The sequence below is a fragment of the Marmota monax genome, unplaced genomic scaffold, assembly GCF_021218885.2.
Source record: "Marmota monax isolate L192 unplaced genomic scaffold, Marmota_monax_Labrador192_F-V1.1 WCK01_AAM20220418_F8-fsc00215, whole genome shotgun sequence".
NCBI lineage: Eukaryota > Metazoa > Chordata > Mammalia > Rodentia > Sciuridae > Marmota > Marmota monax.
Window position 1 is genome coordinate 2,353,822 of NW_026695214.1, and position 17,614 is coordinate 2,371,435.

The 17,614-nt window shown below is 63.3% G+C and overlaps 1 protein-coding gene across 6 annotated transcripts; it reads right to left on the bottom strand.

The window, feature by feature from the left end:
• Window positions 1-1,210: 1,210 nt before the first annotated feature.
• Window positions 1,211-12,283, bottom strand: Eps8l1 (EPS8 like 1). 6 transcript variants are annotated; one of them, XM_046431181.2, is made up of 21 exons: window positions 11,851-11,910; window positions 10,718-10,770; window positions 10,029-10,178; window positions 9,678-9,718; window positions 9,310-9,368; window positions 8,597-8,758; window positions 8,155-8,304; window positions 7,574-7,656; window positions 6,966-7,224; window positions 6,655-6,781; window positions 6,436-6,524; window positions 6,272-6,346; window positions 6,031-6,179; window positions 5,266-5,407; window positions 5,145-5,173; window positions 3,019-3,151; window positions 2,805-2,936; window positions 2,513-2,615; window positions 2,160-2,334; window positions 1,724-1,856; window positions 1,211-1,612 (listed from the first exon to the last, which is right to left on the bottom strand). In XM_046431181.2, exons 5-21 carry the CDS (start codon window positions 9,337-9,339, stop codon window positions 1,526-1,528), a joined length of 2,058 nt encoding a protein of 685 aa, XP_046287137.1. In that variant the 5' UTR covers window positions 9,340-9,368; window positions 9,678-9,718; window positions 10,029-10,178; window positions 10,718-10,770; window positions 11,851-11,910; the 3' UTR covers window positions 1,211-1,525. The 6 variants fall into 6 exon arrangements, 5 of the variants coding, with proteins under 5 accessions (XP_046287137.1, XP_046287136.1, XP_046287134.1 ...); XM_046431180.2 differs by having other exon boundaries at window positions 9,932-10,178; XR_006849055.2 differs by lacking the exons at window positions 10,029-10,178; window positions 11,851-11,910 and adding an exon at window positions 11,966-12,279 and having other exon boundaries at window positions 2,446-2,615.
• Between the last annotated feature and the right edge of the window lie 5,331 nt (window positions 12,284-17,614).

A 17,614-nucleotide genomic window follows, 5' to 3' on the forward strand; every position in this document is an offset into this window, starting at 1 on the left:
GGTCAGATTCTGGGACAGCGGAGGGGACAGCCACGCTGGCTTGCTCATGGGTCCCTGGGTGGCTCTCCAGGCATTTCAGTCTGCAGCCGGGCGACAGGAGCCCTGGGGCTTACTAAAGGGGAAGGGGGGCAGGGCGTTCGTGAAACTGCCTGCATTTCCTGTTCCTCTGTTAGAAATGAGGGTGCAGCCCTGTGCAGTGACCAGACCCCACGGGGCCGAGGACATTCTGGGCAGAAGGAGCAGTGTGGACCCAGGCCTGCTGGCAGGAAGAGGGAAGCCTGGTGGCTTCCGGCCTTGGCTGCTGACTGGAGCTGGGCTTCTATCCCGTGGGCCATGGGGAGCCAAGGGATGCCTTTGAGTGGGGGACAGGGTCCATGTGGGAAGGAGTCTTGGAGGTCTGAAGTGGCCCAGGTCAGGAGCCCCTGGCTTGAGGCATCAGAAGGGAGTGGCTGAATGGGGCACCTGCATCATTGAAGCTGGCTCTGACCCCTGATTCTGGTGGCGCCATCTGGTGGCTCAGGCAGAAACAGCTGGAGGGGAGGGGCTGTGGTGCTTGGCAGTGGGTGTTCTGGGGCCGCAGCGCAAGTGCCACTCAGCCTAAAGTTGGAGGAATGTCCGGTCTGAACAAGGGCGAGATCCAGAGAAAACCAGACCTCACAGCCCCCGAACGGTGGGGACAAGATGCAGGGCTGCGGGAGAGAAAGGAGCTATTTTTAAGGGCAGGAGGTTTGCATTTAGAGACCATCTGCAGGACTGCGGGCGGGACGTGGGGACAGCGCACAGAAGCAGGTGTTGGGAGAGTCGCCGGGGGTGAGGCCGGCTTCCCAGAGCTGGTTCTGGAGCTGAGGCAGAAACAGCAAGCGCAAACCCGTGGTGGTGGGGGGCGCGAGTGGACAAGGGCAAGGCAAAGACGGCAGGAAGGAGGAGGTGAGAGGGGCTGGCCAGGCCAGCGGGTCCACTCTGAGCCTCCAGGGACTGCGATGAGGCCAAGGGCGAGGGGAGCCGGGATGGATGTTGAGCCAGAGACAGGTGCTCGGAAGCTGCTCCTGGGCAAGCTGGAGGGCAGACTGGAGGCGAGGAGGACAGAAGGAGCCCCTGCCACGGAGCAGAGGTTCAGAGAGAAGCTGAACGCGGGACATCGCCTAGATGCCGGGCCTCCTGTGACTGGTGACGGTGGGTCCCTGGAGCCAGTTAGAGAGGGGACACTGCCTGCTTAGAAGAGGCTGTTTATAGACCGGGCTGCATGTGACAATGCCGTGCTCAGGGGCGCCCTCTCCAGGGTGTTCCCTCTCCAGTGGCCCAAGAGCTTTCCCTGCTGCTGTCCATCGACTCCCTCCCGACTCCTGGGGGCTCAGGAGGAACTTCAGCAAGGACTGTCCAGTCTGTCCACCCGGGCAGGAGAGACCAGGGCCGGACTGGGTCCGCGTGCTTCAGGGAATCTCTTCCACCGATGGGGAAGTCCAGCGCCTTCCCGCAGGGCCTGGGAAAACGCTGTCTCATTTTTTGCTAAGGGGCCCCCGAAGGGTCAGATGATCTCCGTTTTCATCTCGCCTTCCACCTTCTTCTTCTGCTTCTCCATCACTGCCTCCAGCTCTGACACCTTCTCTTTGTCCTGGAGACAGGGGTGGAAATCAGGTCCTTGGCGTCCCGGCCCTCCGTGCCTCGCCCCCCCCCACGCCCCCTCCCCTCCGCCGGGCCCAGTCGCAGCCCGGGCTAGGCTCACCTCCAGCAGGGCACGCTGCACCGTTAGCAGGCTGTACACGCGCGCCCCCTCCTCAGGGCTCACCGCCCGCAACTCTTCTTTTTCCAACGAGAAAAGCTGCGCGCCGGACAGTAAGCCCAGCGCGGTCACCGTCCTGAGCGAGGGCAGCGAGGCGCGGTCAGGCCTATCAGCCAATCACAATCCAGCCCCTCCAGCCCCGCCTCCCCAACCAGAGCGGCCTTCTAGCTCCACCAGGGCCAACACTGCCGAAGTCCGCACCCACCAACCACAGCGCGCCCTCGGGGGCGGGGCTTCCCTGGGAATTCCAACCGCAGCCTGGGAAAGAGGCTAACTGCAGCCCGTCATTCGGCCATCCCACCAGATCTCACCAAGGGCCCCCCCTGCTCCCCGAGTTCGCACGCTCCCCTCCGGGCCCAGCAGGCCGGACCCCACTCACCCCGGACTGAAGCCCTTGGCTTGCAGCCAGGCGCGGACTTTGCCGGCGTCTGAGTCCCGGCTGAGCTGAGGCTCCTGCGCGCGGGGACCCGGGGCTGCTCGGCCGGGGCTCGCGCGGCCCTGGGCTAGGCGCGCTTGCAGCTCCTCGTTGACACTCAGCATCTGGGAGAATTTCTCTGCAGGAGGGATACTGGGACTCAGGGAGAGCGCTGCTGGGCCGCATCCGGCCTTCTAGGGTCCCCAGGGTGGGTGGAGAGTCCCTTCGCTGTTAGTCTCGGTTTCCCTACCTGGAAAGCCACGATGAGATCTGCTCCCAGGAGGGGCGCTCCCAGGAGGGGATGCCCCACCACTCACCCTTCTCACTGGGGTCCAAGTTGTTGAGGCTGTCGCAGCTGTCCCAGTGGGGCCTACCCGGAGCAGGAGCCGGGCCTGGAGGGGGAGGGGGAGTGCTGTGCTCCTAGAGGATGAGAGGAGGTACCTGAGTCAGGGAGGAGACTCAGAGTCCCGGCCTTTCCCCTCTGGAGACACACGTGTGAACCTCATCACCTCATCCACCAGTACCCTTGACACCCAGTTCCTCACTCCCAGGACCCAGAATCCAGCCCCAGCTTCTCCTCCAGGGAGACCCAAGTCTGCTGTGACTCACCAGGCTTCGGGCAGGGCTTTGGCTGTGGTCCCTCCGGGGTCCTCGGTGGGGTGTCAGGATATTATAGGGCACATATCCCTCTTGGCCCTGTTGGTCCCTCACCTTCCACCACTTGCGCCTGTCATCCAGGACCTGGGTGGGTGTGAGGAGGAGTTTCTGGGTCTGGGTCTGCAGCTCGTGCTGGCCTGGCCCTGCAGATCCCCACACCTCTCACCTCCAGCACATCCTGCTGCTTGACGGACAGCTCACTGCTGTTGCGGGCCTGGAAGTCATAATTACACAGGACCCACTTTCCTGCTGGCTCCGGCTCCTGCTGGGGCTCAGCTTGCAGCTCTGGTTCTTGGTGACTGAGGAGAGTTGGAAGGGTTGGAGATCAGGAGGCAGCCAGCCCTGCTGGTCTGGGCAGTAAGGTGCTGGTGTGAGCTGGGGTTAGAGCCAAGCAGGGGTCGCAGCAGGGCCAGGTTAATAATGTTAATGGAGATCTGAAATGGGGATAATGGCTCAAATATATTGTGCTCCTTTTCTTGCCTGGCTGTGAGCACATGGTGTGGGTATATCATCTCTCACCATATAGGTAAGAACAGCGAGGCTCAGAACACGTGGTTAGGAACAGCTGCTATTTATTGAGCATCTGCAGGTACTGGGTATCCATAGGTATCATGATAGCTCATGAGCAGTAAAAACGATTGCAAACACTTACATAGCCCCACGTGCAACATACTGTGCAAAGTCTGTTACAGATAAAGCTGATTGATCCTCCTGACCACCTTGGAAGAACCATGAATCTGGACCTCCCTCGGTTCCTTCCTTCCCCAGGGACCTCATTATCTCTGCTTTTATAGGTGAGGAGGCTGAGGCACAGTGATGTAAGGGTTAGGGAGCAAGAGCGGTAAGGCTGAGCTGGGCATGGTGGTGCACGCCTGTAATCCCAGCTGCTCTGCCCACAGGCTGAGGCAGGAGGATCATGAGTTCAAAGCCAGCCTCAGCAAGAGTGAGGCACTAAACAAATCTGTGAGACCCTGTCTCTAAATAAAGTACAAAATAGGGCTGGGGCTGGGGCTCAATGGTCGAATGCCCCTGAGTTCAATCCCCAGTATCCCCCCACCGTCTGCCCCCAGGCAGTCAGCCTTGGTAACTGCCCGCTGTGTGTGCAGTGGACCTGAATTGGAGCTGGGCTAGCCTTGGGCTCTTTGCCAGCTGACACATCACAGACTTCACCCTTCCACGGAGGGCTGATCATTTTTCCTGTTTTCCTTACAAAGAACTCGAGGCTGAGAAGGTAAGGGAAGAGCTGGGGACGCTGAGTTCAAGATTTAGAAGCATGGTAGGGGAGGAGGGCATCTGCAACACCAGGCAGCTGGGGACAGGTTGGATATGACCCCTAGTGAGAGGGACCTCAACCCGGATCAGGCCTACCTGTGCAGGGAAGAGGGGGGGTCTTCTGGGCCGCGGCACCCCCTGTGTGGGGCTGGCGGCTCCCAGCATGCAGTCCCTGCTGAGACCCTCTGCCCTGGCCCTCACCCAGACCCCAGTCATCTTGAGCCTCACCGCCCTCTCATCCACGTGGTTTCCTCCAGTCTGCCCAGTACTTGCCCAAAGACCTTCGAGTTCTGGTCTTTCCCCCCCTGGGACCCAAGACTCTGAGACCCCAGAGTTTTGTAGAACCATGACTTTGGACCCCTACTTCTTTAATTCCCAAGGATCCAGAGTCCGGGTCTCAAGCTTCAATCTCCTAACCTTTTAGCCCCCCCCCCTCCCCCAATCTCTAAGTCTACACCGCCAGGACTTGGACTATTAATTTAAGACCTTTGGGAAACCCCAGGTCCAATCCCCCTGTCTTTGCCTCTGCCAGAGACCCAGAGATACCACCACTTCCTGACTTCCCCCAGAAACTTCCCTCAAGCCCCTGAAGCCCCACCTGGCTCCCCGCCCAAGCACCAGACCTGAGTTCTTCCAAACCCATATGTCTAATCCCCAGCCTCTTCCTTCTAATACCCATGGCCCTGTCCTCTAGAAACCCAGACATGAACGCTTCCCGGCCGGGAGAGCCCAACTGCGTTTTCCTGGCCTTTTGAGGACCCAGGGGCCTGACCTCTTGGACATACCCATTCCCAGCCCCTTCCTCCCTCAGCCCCAGGACTCTGGGCCTCCCTCTTCCCTGGGACCCACCCCAACCCTCCCTGCGGCCCCACCCCGTCCCAGCCCCATCTGGTCACCACCTCACCCACCTGCGAAGAGCCGGGAAGACAAGGAAAAAGAAAAGGGGGCGGGGTCAGCGCTGGGAACCCCGGGCCGTACCCCTTCGGGACCCCCCTTCCCAGGCCCGGAGCGGACACTCACCCATTGACAGCAACCTGGGGAGCGCTTTGCTGCAGGGAGTAAGAGAGCCTGGGTCAGGGGGGCGCGGAGTTCCCAGCCGGGTCCGCCCGCCGCCTGGCTCCGCGGGCAGCCCCAGTCTTACCTGCCGGCGCCGCCTCTCGTGCTGCAGCTGCTTCTCCACTGGGTCCTCCCAAGCGCGGCCCTGAGGGTCAGTGGCTGGGGGCTCCCAGCCATTGTAGAACTCGGGGCTGTATGGGGGTCCCTCCTCCGGGGGCAGCTCCAGCCTGCGACCAGGAAAGGGCCGGTGGCTCAGGTAATCTTGGTCCGCTGGGACTTAGTGTCGTCGACCTCACTAACTTCCCCTCCCCTGAGCCTCGCTCTGTCGCGAGGACTCTAACCCCACCCGGTCTCTAAGTGACTTCAAATATGTTTCTAAACACGTTGATCCCACTCTAAGTCTCCGTCGGCTCCTCTCACCTCTGGTTCCAACCCGAAACCCCTAGCTCCTTTCATCCTGCCCTTTGACCCAAGCTGGGTCTCTGGCTCTGCCCCCACCCCTAATACCCCAAGTCTTCATCCACGCTTCAAATCTGTGGGCCTCACCTCCATTAAGCCCCGCCTCCCTTAAGTCCCTCCCCATTCACCTAAGCCCCGCCCTGGCCTTGTAGTCGGGTATTAGTCCTCTAAATCCTGCCTTTTGTTCCAATCCAATAGTCTGGCTAGAGCTTAAACCTCTCCTGCACTCTAATTTTTTAGCTCTTTCTCCAATCGGATGCTGCATTTGCCCTAAGTGCGGGCCCTCATTAACCTCTTTACCGCACCCTCCTGGTTGAGCCCCATCTCCAACCCTCTCTGGTCCCCCTTCTTCCCAGTCCCCACGCCCTCTGCCCTCCAGCCCTTCACCAACCCCGGGCAGGTCCACGAGTCCCCCAGCGAGGTCCAGAGAGCGTTTTCACCGGGAGTCACACTGTCCCGAAGCAGCGCCACCGCCTCGGATGTCAGATGCGGCCGCCTGACACTGCTGGCGAACTCAGGGCCCCCAGACGTGTTCACAATCTGCAGGACGCAGGAGTGGGCATGCCATCCACCCCTCTAAGTCCAACCCGATTCCTCCTGCTGGGGGCCTGCGGCCTTGGGAGCAGCCTCACCATCTGCAGAGGTCCGAACAGAAAGTGCAGCAGCTCTGGGGAGGAGGGGTTGGCGATGTTCCCGCGCAGCCGCGCCTGGGGGAGGAGGGCCGTTGGCATTTGAGCCTGGGCGAGTCAGGGTCTCTGTCCCCTCGCCCCGAGTCCAGGGGCGGACGCGTCCTCACCAGCAGGCTGAAGGCGTACTTGATTTTCTGAAGCACGTCCGTGTACTCGGCCTCCGAGGGCGGCTTGGCCCTCAGCGTCAGCAGGCCCTCTGTGGGTGCGGACAGGCGCGGGGGTGGGGGCACAGGGACAGACACCAGCGGGTACCGTGAGAAGTGGACCAGGCCGGAGGCGGAGGGAGCCCCCGCGGGAGATAGTCCCACCCAGCGGGCGCCCCTTACCCCCGGCCTCCCGGCGCCGCGTCCTGCGGCCGCGTTCGCGGTGCTGCAGCACACGGGCGGCCTCTGCCGACTTCTGAAGCCTCGATACAAAGGTCTCCACGTCGTCGAAAATGTGGTTCAGGATGTCCTGCAGGAGGAGGAGGGAGCCGCGTGGGCTCCTGGATCCCAGACGTTCACCCGGGCGGAGGCGCTCTAGCCCAGCGCCCGGACACACAGCCAGCCTCCTGGATCCCGGACGTTTCCCCAGCCCCCACCCCAGGAGTTTGGTTGACGTCTGGGCCCCCAGTCTCGGGCTGGTGGGAGCCACTCACCACTTCTCTCTCCGCCTGCAGACCTGCCAGCTCAGGACCGCGGGGGCCCAGGTCTGGCGAGGTCGGGTCAGCGACGCAGGCGGTGCGCTCCGGGGCCGGCCTGGTGGCCTCCACCTCCGGAATAGGCTCCACCCGGGGTCGCCCTCGGCCGGCGGCTGGCTCCGCAGTGCCGATCACCGCGCGGACCGACGGGCGGCGCTGCAGGGGCGGGGTCTCGGCGGCGGTGGAGGGGCCGCGCTGCAGCTCCTCTTGCGTGGCCCTGCGGAAGGAGAAGGGGAAACTGAGGCTGGACCAGCAGAAGGGACGGGGGCGGTGGAGTAGAGGACATTGAGGCCGCAAGGAGTCCAACCCAGGCTTGGCATCTCACAGGGAGACAGCTGACACGCGGAGCGAAACCCGGGCGGGAAAGGCGAAAGCAGAACCCTGGAGAGGGCCCCGGGAGGCCCGCGCAGGGCCTGAGCAGGGTTTGCTAGACTCCACTCAACCCTCGTTCTGCTCCTTGTGGATATCAGCTCATTTCTTGGATGAGGAAACAGGTCCAGAAAGGGGACATCCGCTCCCCAGAGAGCCCAGCCCTCCCTCCGGTGCTTCTAGTCCAGCTCGCTCACCTGAGCGCTGCTGCCCGGCGCTCCCCGCGGCCTGAGCGGTAATTGTGCAGAGCCCCTTGGATGTCCTCTCGTATCAGCTCGGCCTGTCAATCATGCTGTCAGGCTATGCCTCCCCACGCCCCAGCCGCTGCCCTCCCAGGTCTCACCATGGACACTTTAATTGCTCAGCCCTGGTCCCCCGCTGTTGTCGCTCACGCCTGTGGACCCACGCACGTCCACGCCTGGACTCGAATTCTCGCCCAAAGTCTGTCCCTGCCCTCGTCCATGACCCAGCCGTGGAGACCAGTCCGGCTCCAGTGGAGACCAGTCCTGGACCACATTGCCCAGCATCCTCCTTCTGGCTACTCCCAGACCCTCTGAATACTTGAGCCCTCAGCCTCACTCTCCATCTCACGCTCTGGTCTGGTCTTGGTCCAGAATCAACCTGTCTGCAAACACCATTCCCTCCCAGGGCCTCGGGCTCAGGTTCCGGCGGGTTCCGGTGGACCCCTGTCCCACCTTTGCTCCAGGCCCCGCCCCATCACCTAGAGACCCCGCCCATTTCTGCCCCGGCTGGGACTCGGTCCGGAGCCCGTTCTCACCCCCAGGCGCAGGCCCTGGAAGAAGTGCACGTCTGGCTGCGCACGCTCTGGCTCCTGACACACCAGGAGCAGCAGCGAGCGGCTCCGGCCCGGTGGCACCACCGCGTCGCAGCGCACGATGGCGCCCAGTGGGTAAGACTCGAGCTCTTCCTGTGAGGGGGGACGGCGGGGTACACTGAGGCCCTGGTCGATAATACTATCAACTGGTGACATCAGTGCCCAGTTGGTGCAGGAGCTGGCTCAAGAGGTAACGGGATTAGGGATAACAACCCCATTTAATAGGGATGGCCAGAAAAGGGGCGGGGCCTTGCGCCCCAGTTCCCAGAGGAAGGACGTGTGGGAGCCCAGATTCACACTCAGACCCTGAAGCCCCAGGGGCAAGCTTTCCGTGTCTCTGCAGGCTCGGCCCCTCCACTTTCCCCACCCATGTGCCCCCTGGCACCTTGGAGACTGGGTCCAGCAGGGTGACGCGGTCAGGGGACACTCGAAGTAGCATGTCCTGTGCCCAGACACGGCCCTGGCTGTCCATGACGGCCAGCTTCCTGGAGGCATCCTCCACGGTGTGCACGCCATCCTCCTCGCCCAGGCAGAACGTCACCAGGTGCTGGCACCCACAAAGAGCCAGCTGAGTCCCGGAATGAGGTCGGGTAGGCGGAGCCCGCGGGAGCCACCCTGCCAGCCTGAGGCTAACCACTCCTCCAGGAAGCCTTCCCGGAGCGCCTGCCCCAGTGGCTCACCACCCAGCCACCCAGAGCCGCGGCGCCTCTTTCCTCGGAGGCTAGCACTGGGGGCTGTCTTCTCCCCAAGACTAGCGCCCCCTGAGGGCGGGAGCCAGTCGGAGGGACAGCGAGTCCCTGTAAAGGCCTCCTCTGGTGTCCCTCCCATTAGAGCCCTGGCACTCAGGACTCTGGCGCCATCTACCCTCTGTCATCCACATTGCGGCTCTTAGTCCCTGAGTCCGGCACAAGAGCTGGTCACAGGTAATGTCCGCAGATCTGATGGAGCTGAGGCCCATGTCTGAGGCCACTACAGAAAGCCCACTTTGTGGGTGACTAGAGGACTTATTCCTGCTTGATGACCCTGCCCGTCAACTGCCCTATCTGTATGGTCACATTTTCCCCAGAAGAGCCCTGTGCAAACAGACCCCAGACTCACATTGACAGGGTACTGGGAAACATCAGCCATCACCACGGTGGAGTAGTGCTTTCTCTGCTCTGCGGGGAGGGGAGTCGCCAGGATGGGAGCCCAGCCCCCTCCTCAGAGAGGAGGAGAGTCCAGCTGCCCCCTCAGAGCAGGAGGAGAGCCCAGCCTCCCCCTCAGACCAGGAGGAGAGCCCAGCCTCCCCCTCAGACTAGGATTGGAGCCCAGCCTCCCCATCAGACCCAGAGGAGAGCCCAGCCTCCCCCTGAGACCAGGAGGAGAGAGCCCAGCCTCCCCCCCAGACCCAGAGGTCTGGGCCCCCAGTCCTCTTCTCCCAGGAACCTGGGCGCCACGTCTCTAGTTCTTTTTGACCCCACACTCACCGTAGATAGACTTGGCACTCGGCTTGGGGGCAGCTTCTGGGCTGGTGAAGAAAAGAGGGGTGAGAGGGACTGTGGGAGTTGGGAGGAGATCCTGGAAGAATGGCAGGCAGGGCAGCAAGGACTTCATTGTGGGGGCAATGGGGAGCCATGGTGGGTATTAGGCAGGGAAGGGCAGGACCAAGGTTGGTTTTAAGAAGTCAGATAGGTGGTAGTGGGGGGGGGACAGGGAGTGTAGTCTCTGGGGTCATGAAGACCTGGGTTCCAGTCCTCTGTGCTATTTCCTTGCCCTAAGATCCTGGGCAGGGACTTGGTCTCTCCCGCCTCAGTTCCCTTGTGTAGGAGAGCATCCACCTGCCAGGGCTCTGGGAAGGTGCAGTCAGGCGAGGCAGGGGAGGAGGTGCAGCTCAGTCACCATGACCATCCGTGTTACGGTGATGCAAGGGACTTTGGGACACAGTAGTTGCTCAATACGTGGGAATGATACAAGGACACAAGCAGCACCTGCAGCAGACACAGGCCTCCCCTGTCACCCACAGGCAGGCTCCTCCCAGGGCCCTCCTGCTCCATCTCCTCCCGGCCCAGCCCCTCTCCAAGTCACTGCCACAGGAGACCCTGTTGTCCCAGGTCCTCTCTCTGCTGCTGGCCAGCCGTCCCCACAGTGTGATACCCCCGAGCTGCAGAGCTCCCCACTTCTCATGGCCGGGGCGTCCCCTGGCTGTCCCTGCTCACTGCAGGAGGCTCAAGGGTGCACATGTGTGGGACGAGATCCTGAGAGGCAGCGGCAGTCCCCGGGGGGTCCTGCAAGGGGTCACTCTGTCAGCCCTCAACACTGTCCACTTCACAGAGAGGGGCTGGGCTAAAGTGGGCGAAGTCCCTCTGCAGGTCACCCACGGCTGAGCATGGACACCGCTGTCTGTGCCTGGCCAGGGCTGGACACGGAGGGATGTGGCTCTGGCTTTCCCCTGAGTGCGGGCCTGGCTGCTGCAGAAGGGTCCGCAGCTGTGGCAGGTGTGGAGGGTTGGGGGCCGGAGGGCACTTACCCAGGGGTGGTGCTCATGGTGCTGGGGGGGGAGCTGCAGCCGCCTGGAGGCACCTGGGAGCCCGCAGAGACGTGAGCCTCCTGACCAGCCCAGCCTCCTCCCTCAGACCCAGGGCACAGGCCCAGCCTCCTCCCTCAGACCCAGGGCACAGGCCCAGCCTCCTCCCTCAGACCCAGGGCACAGGCCCAGCCTCCTCCCTCAGACCCGGGGTCCAGGCCCAGCCTCCTCCCTCAGGCCCAGCCTCCTCCCTCAGACCCAGGGTCCAGGCCCAGCCTCCTCCCTCAGGCCCAGGGTCCAGGCCCAGCCTCCTCCCTCAGACCCGGGGTCCAGGCCCAGCCTCCTCCCTCAGACCCAGGGGTCCAGGCCCAGCCTCCTCCCTCAGACCCAGGGCACAGGCCCAGCCTCCTCCCTCAGACCCAGGGCACAGGCCCAGCCTCCTCCCTCAGACCCGGGGTCCAGGCCCAGCCTCCTCCCTCAGACCCGGGGTCCAGGCCCAGCCTCCTCCCTCAGACCCGGGGTCCAGGCCCAGCCTCCTCCCTCAGACCCGGGGTCCAGGCCCAGCCTCCTCCCTCAGACCCGGGGTCCAGGCCCAGCCTCCTCCCTCAGACCCGGGGTCCAGGCCCAGCCTCCTCCCTCAGACCCGGGGTCCAGGCCCAGCCTCCTCCCTCAGACCCGGGGTCCAGGCCCAGCCTCCTCCCTCAGACCCGGGGTCCAGCCCCAGCCTCCTCCCTCAGACCCGGGGCACAGGCCCAGCCTCCTCCCTCAGACCCAGGGCACAGGCCCAGCCTCCTCCCTCAGACCCGGGGTCCAGGCCCAGCCTCCTCCCTCAGACCCGGGGTCCAGGCCCAGCCTCCTCCCTCAGACCCGGGGTCCAGGCCCAGCCTCCCCCCTCAGACCTGGGGTCCAGGCCCAGCCTCCTCCCTCAGACCCAGGGCACAGGCCCAGCCTCCTCCCTCAGACCCAGGGGTCCAGGCCCAGCCTCCTCCCTCAGACCCAGGGGTCCAGGCCCAGCCTCCTCCCTCAGACCCAGGGGTCCAGGCCCAGCCTCCTCCCTCAGACCCAGGGGTCCAGGCCCAGCCTCCTCCCTCAGACCTGGGGTCCAGGTCAGCTCTGCAGGGCTCAGGCCTCCTTACCTGCTCGGTCAGGATCTGCTGTGCTCTGAGCCCTCAGCCTCTCTCCCTTCCAGCCTCAGGCCCCACCTCCTGCTCCCTCCCTGGCCTTCCGCCTCTGCATACCTGAGCTGCTCACCTGGCACTGCCCGCTGAGGTGGCCTGGGCGGGGCTGCAGACAGTCCCGAGAGGGGGCTGGGATGGCCTGGGGAAGCCCGGAGACTGTGCCCATTGTAACAGCACAACAGTGACCACGACAATCACACCTGACGTCCAGTTCCTGGCTCTGCGTCAGAGCTCTGCCTCCTTCAGCAGTCCACCTGGCCCCGGAGGACGCTGGCCCCAGGGAGGGCAGCGGCTTGTGGCACTGCTGCCAGCGGGTCAGAGGGCAGGGGGGCAGGGAGTGCCCAGAGCCACGGTCTCACGGCCCTGTCGCCGGCCCAGATGCCTCCTGTCTGTCCCCCCTGGGCCCTCACCCCACCACCCTGCCCAATTTCTTTGGAAATTTCCCTCAATAACCCTCATGTGACGTGTGACGAGGATCTTAAGAGTTAGGTCATTAAGTGCCCTTGTGCCCGACAGGCTCCGGGTGCGTCCCTGGAACCTGCCGGTCTCAGGCCTAAGAGCTGAGCCTGGACCCCACGCCTGGCCACACCCACCTCACGTGTCCCCAGCACCAGGGACGGGGTGCCCCCGGGACCTGAGGAAGCAGCCTGGAGGGAAGGGACGCAGCAGGGCACACTCCCACCCTCAGACCTGCCCCAGCGCTGCCCGGCGACCGTGGGGTCAGGGAGGGACGGCCTCTGGGGCGTGCCGTGCTCCTTCACCCAGCACACCTGGACTCCGGGGTCTGCGCTGGTGACGCGGGAAACCCCAAAGCTCCTGTTGCCCCTGTCGACGGCGAGGAAAGAACCCAGAGAGGCACGATGCGGGGCAAGTGCAGGTGAGGCCGAGTCCTGGCTGCGCCTGCTGCTCGGTGACGTCTGTGCCAGCAGCTCCCGTCTCAGGACATGATGGACAGGCGAGTGCGATCCCACTGCGCGCTCTGCCGCTGCACGGGGAGGCCGAGGCACGCATAGGCGCGTGGTCTGTCCCCGTCACAGCTGGTGCTGGAGCAGGGGCTGACCCCGCCACACCCGTGGGACCTGCGTGCTTTGGTGCTACCCTGGGCTGCCTCTCTGCGACCTGGGCAAGCTGCGTCACCTCTCTGGGCCTCAGTCCCCACTGCAGAGTGGGATTGCCACCAGCAAGGACGGGATGAGTCCCCAGAGCTCTCAGCACCGCCCTGGCAGAGGGCGGCCGTCATGGGGACCACGGCCTCTCTTCCCTCCTGTCTGTGAGGGGCACAAAGGGCCCATCAGATGCGCCCAGCAGGCTGCACCCAGGGTGAGTTTGACAGCCGAGGGGGCCCAGGGCGTCGGGGTGCTCCAGGCCCTGCCTCTGCCTGAGCCAAGGAGGGAGGTCAGACTCTGTCCCCAGGGTGGGGGCGTGTGCAGCAGAGCAAGCAGGGTCAGGTCTCCTGCCACACGGGTGCCCTGAATGCCCTCTGAGCTCTGTCCTGTCAGGGGTGGGGCTCTAGGAGAGGAGCATCACCCACCTCTCACCCCACACACAGAGGAGACCACATGGACTCGGGGTGGACACTGCCGTCCCCCAGGGTCACAGAGGCCCTGGGCTGTGACATAAAGGCAGGATTAGCTGAGCCTGCCCCCTTTTCCATGTGCAGATGGAGAAAGTGTCTCTTGGGGTCCTTGTTATGAGCCAGGGCTCTGGACACTGGTCTGAGAGACCAGGCTGGGCCTGGACTCCAGGTCTGAGGGAGGAGGCTGGGGCTGGGCTCCTGGGTCTGATGGGGCTAGCTCCTCTGCAGGGGGGCAGCGGAGGAGGCCCCCTGGCCCCCGTGACCCATGGGTGGCCGGCTCTCTGGAGCAGCCTGTGAGAGCAAAACCTGAGACTCCGCCCTCACCAGGCCAGCAGCCTCCTCCCCCTTCGGTGGCAGCAGAATGGCCCCTCCCTCCTCCAAACCAGGGGCGTGGTTCTGAAATACCAGGGCCCCCACCCTTGCAGAGCGGTCAGGCGGAGGAGGTGTGACTCTGTGCTGGAGACCCCCAGGGGTCTGTGCCCTCAGAGTTCTCTTCTAGCCCCTGCAGCCTCCGTCCTGAGGATGCACAGTGCGGGTCTGCGTTTGGCTCGTTCCCAAGGTGGTGCCTGTCACAGGGAGCTGGATTGGTGTCCTCTGGGTTGGGAGTCTCCCGTGGGTGTCCTGTGTGAACCCACCCCCTCTTCCACTACCCCACCTGCACCCCACCGTCTCTGAGATGCTTGGCTTTGCTGAGGAGTCCGCAGCAAATGGCGGGGTGTCTGTTGTGGGGGGCTATGCAGCGTGGGGGCTGGGCTTCAGGAGGCGGGGACTCACCCTGTGTGTACATCCAACCGAGTCATTCAATGCACAGCTCCCACACCTAAGTGTCTCACCATTTGTCCTCAAGAAGAAAGTCTTATTGAGGAGATGGACCCTCCTGACATTGGCAGTCATGATTCATGGTGATGCATACAGTCATGGATCGGTGCAGGGCATTGTGTGTCCCCAGAGGAAGCCTTTAATGTGGCCTTGCAGGCTGTGTGCGTGGGGGGTCAGGTGGTGGAGAGGGGGAGTCCAGTCAAAGAAGCCGTTTTCAGTTGTGAAATCTGGACAGGGTTTTGAGGGATGAATAGGAGTTCTCCAAGGAAGATGTAAAGATGCATTCTAAGCATTGGGAGTGGCCTGAGCCGAGTCTTGAAGTCATGTAGAAACAAACACTTAGGCTGGGAGGAGAAGGAGAACAAAGCTGGGGCCCCTGTGATACTGTCACCACCGGTGAGGACATGGAAGATAAACAGAAGATATGACAAGACTTGGGACTCTGTACGGGCCCTGGAGGGAACAGTAAAGGGACAGTGCAGGCGGGCGGGTGGTCAGGGCGGCCAGTGAGCAGCTGGGCTTGGAGATGGTGGGGAGGCAGAGGTGACGTGGGAGGGTCCGTGGACTGGGGCACGTCAGCAGGGTCCGGCGGGGTGGGGACAAAGGCGGCTGCCTGGGTGGCGGAGGTCATTCAGGCGGCGCGGAACCGGCTGGGTCGCCGAGCGCACGGGGACAGGTTCCCCTTCCCCGAGACGGCCTTCGAGGGCGGGGGCAGCTGCTCTCCAGGGCGGGTCTGGAACCGGCCGGGCTGGTGGCTGTTTGTTCTCTGGGAGGGACGAGGGTGGGGCGGCCTGGCAGCCCCTTCCTGAAACCCGAGCCGCGGGCTCCCGGGGCGGCGGGCGGGCGCAGGGGGCCGGTGCCTTCTCGCGCCCCGCGCCTCAGTTTCTTCCTCTGTAAAGTGGGCGCGCGTCCTGGGACCGCCTTCAGGGCTGCGGGAAGGGTGTGCGGGTGGCGGGCCAAGGAAACCGGGCGCAAACGCGGGTGGCCGAGGTGACCGGGAGCGCGCTCCTCCCGCAGTCCTCGCCCGGTGCCGTCTTGGTGCCCACCACTGGGCAGGTCACGGGGTGGGCAGCCGCAGCCCCGGGCAGGTCCCAAAAGGTCTGCACCACCGCAGGCCGCCGCCCCTCCCGGGCCTGCCTTCCTCCAGCGGCCAACGGCTGACCCCCGACGTGCGTCTCCTCCAGGGGGTCTCCAGGCCCAGCCGCGCACGCCGTCCGGAGATGATTCGGGCTTAGGGAAGAAGAACGCAGGAGCCCCCGGGGGCACCGGCCACACCCCAAGGCCGCGAGCCAACGGGGGCAGTGGGCGTGCCCCTCCCCCTCTCAGGCCTTTTCCCGTGGCGCTGACTGAGCGGACCTGATGTCACTGTACCCCAAACGCTTGCAGTGTGTTTCCTACGGACAATGTCACCGTGTCACGGTCCCAGTGCACACGCTGCTAGCCGGGCGCAGGGCTCAGCTGAATGTCCGATTCCCTTAGTGATGGCCCCACACTGAGCCGGCTGCGGGTTCTCTCTCCCTGAACCTGGAATACCGCTCCCTCTTGCGGGACCTTGAAGGGTTTGGGGAGGCCTGGGGGGGGGGGTGCAAGCACATGCACCCCCCTGAGGCAAGCCCGGCCTGGGCTGAGCCTCATGAGGAGCTGTTGGCTTTGCCCAGTGAGCAGCAGCGTCGCAGGCCCACCTGAGCTTCCCTGCGGGGGACGCGGTGTGCTGCGTGTTTGTCCCCACATGCCGGGTCCCCATCCCTTGGCTCGGTAGTTAGTAAGCATCTTTTGGGGAGATGCTGTGAGACCTTATCAGTGTCCTGGTCCTTCAGAGACCCTCCAACCATTACTTTACAAACCAGGGATGCTTCCCACCAGGATCAGCCATGGGACTGGGGTCGAGGGCAGGGCGAGCTGAGGGACAGGCTGGGAGGCTTCACCCCAGCCCAGGAGCTGGGGCGTTTTGGCCTAAGTGCTGTCGCTCTCTGGGACGGGGAGGGAGGACTCTGGTGTAACAGGGACCCCACTGGCCGATGCTTAAACCAGGCGGAAGTTGATTCCTCACACTTGTACTTGTGGGTCGGAGGTTCAGGACTCCTTAGCACCTCCCAGACCTAGGACCAGGCTCCTCCCATGTCACTCTTCTACCAATCCACTGGGACCCAGCCCCCAGGGATGCCTGCAGGCTGCTCTGCCCTGCACTTACTCCCCCCCCCCCCCCATAAACTTTGACCTTTTATTGAAGGAAGTGCTCTGTGGCTTCTGTCTGGCATGTCTGAATGTGTTTGGGGGACACTGAGTTAGATCCTTGAAGCTCTGTGATGCTAACCAAGACAGCTACCCAGGACCGACAGGTGGGCAGTGGACACAGAGTGGATGTGCTGGACAAAGGGAGGATTCACAACCTGGGCAGGGTGGCGCAGGATGGCTCAAGGCTTCATCATGCTGCACAGGATGATGTTCAGTTTAAAACTCATAAATAGTTTGTTTCTTAAATTTTGGACGAAGTAACCCAAACTGTGGAGTGTAAAACAATCGGGAAGGGTACTGTACAGCTTCCAACTCAAGGACTAAGGTGACTGCTCCAGCCCTGCCATCACGTCTGCCTTCCAGCCAGGAGCAAGGAGGGAAGGGGGAGGTGTCATTTCCTTTTAAGTGCCCACATGCCGTGGATCAGAAGCTAGACGCATGGCCACACCTGGCTGCAGAGGAGGCAGGGAACTTCGTCTTTGTTCTGGCTGTTCGTGTGTCTGCTGTAAAGAGCAGGAAGGGGCGCCGGGGCCCAGGGAACAGTGAGGCGGCTTCCCTGAGGGGAAGTCCCTGATTCGGGAGCTGCTCTTCCTACATCCTTCCTACATCCCCTTTATCTCTCAAGTCCAAGTTCTAGCCAGAAAAAAGAAAATCCTATAAACACACATCTGCTCAGGACCCTCCATTGCTCAAACTCTCCTGTGGCTCCCCAGTACAAAGCCACGCTCTGGGCTACTCTTCCATACCCCGCCCCTGTGACCTCTGCCTCCTCCCGCATCTCCCAGGCTTTGTGCAGGGCTGTTCCCACCGCCTGGAGCTCCCAGAGACTGACACCCTTCTCTGCAGGAGCGCCTGGCCTCCTAGAGAGGGCCCCAGTCCCCTGTGCACCCCCGCTGGCAGGCCAGGTCACTAGCTCTCCTGCTGTCTGGTCCCTCTCCTCCTGCCCTCCTCCATTCCTCCCAGCTACTGAGCGCAGCGCAGTGTGTGGCCCTGGTGGCTGTACTGACAAAAATCCAGACAGAACATCGGGTGGCCCCTGCTGCACCATGTTCCAGGCCTTTCCGACACTGTGGCTTTAGACGTGGACCTGGT

Bases quoted from the DNA above. Each gene is read 5' to 3' on its own strand.
- Eps8l1 (XM_046431178.2), bottom strand. From the start codon at position 12,058: ATGGGCACAGTCTCCGGGCTTCCCCAGGCCATCCCAGCCCCCTCTCGG. The intron at 6,525-6,654 runs GTAAGGGGCGCC...CCGCACCCACAG, and splicing joins GCGGCGCCGGGAGGCCGGGG to AGGGCCTGCTGACGCTGAGG. The intron at 3,152-5,144 runs GTGAGTGTCCGC...AACTCTCCTCAG, and splicing joins CCCCAGGTTGCTGTCAATGG to TCACCAAGAACCAGAGCTGC.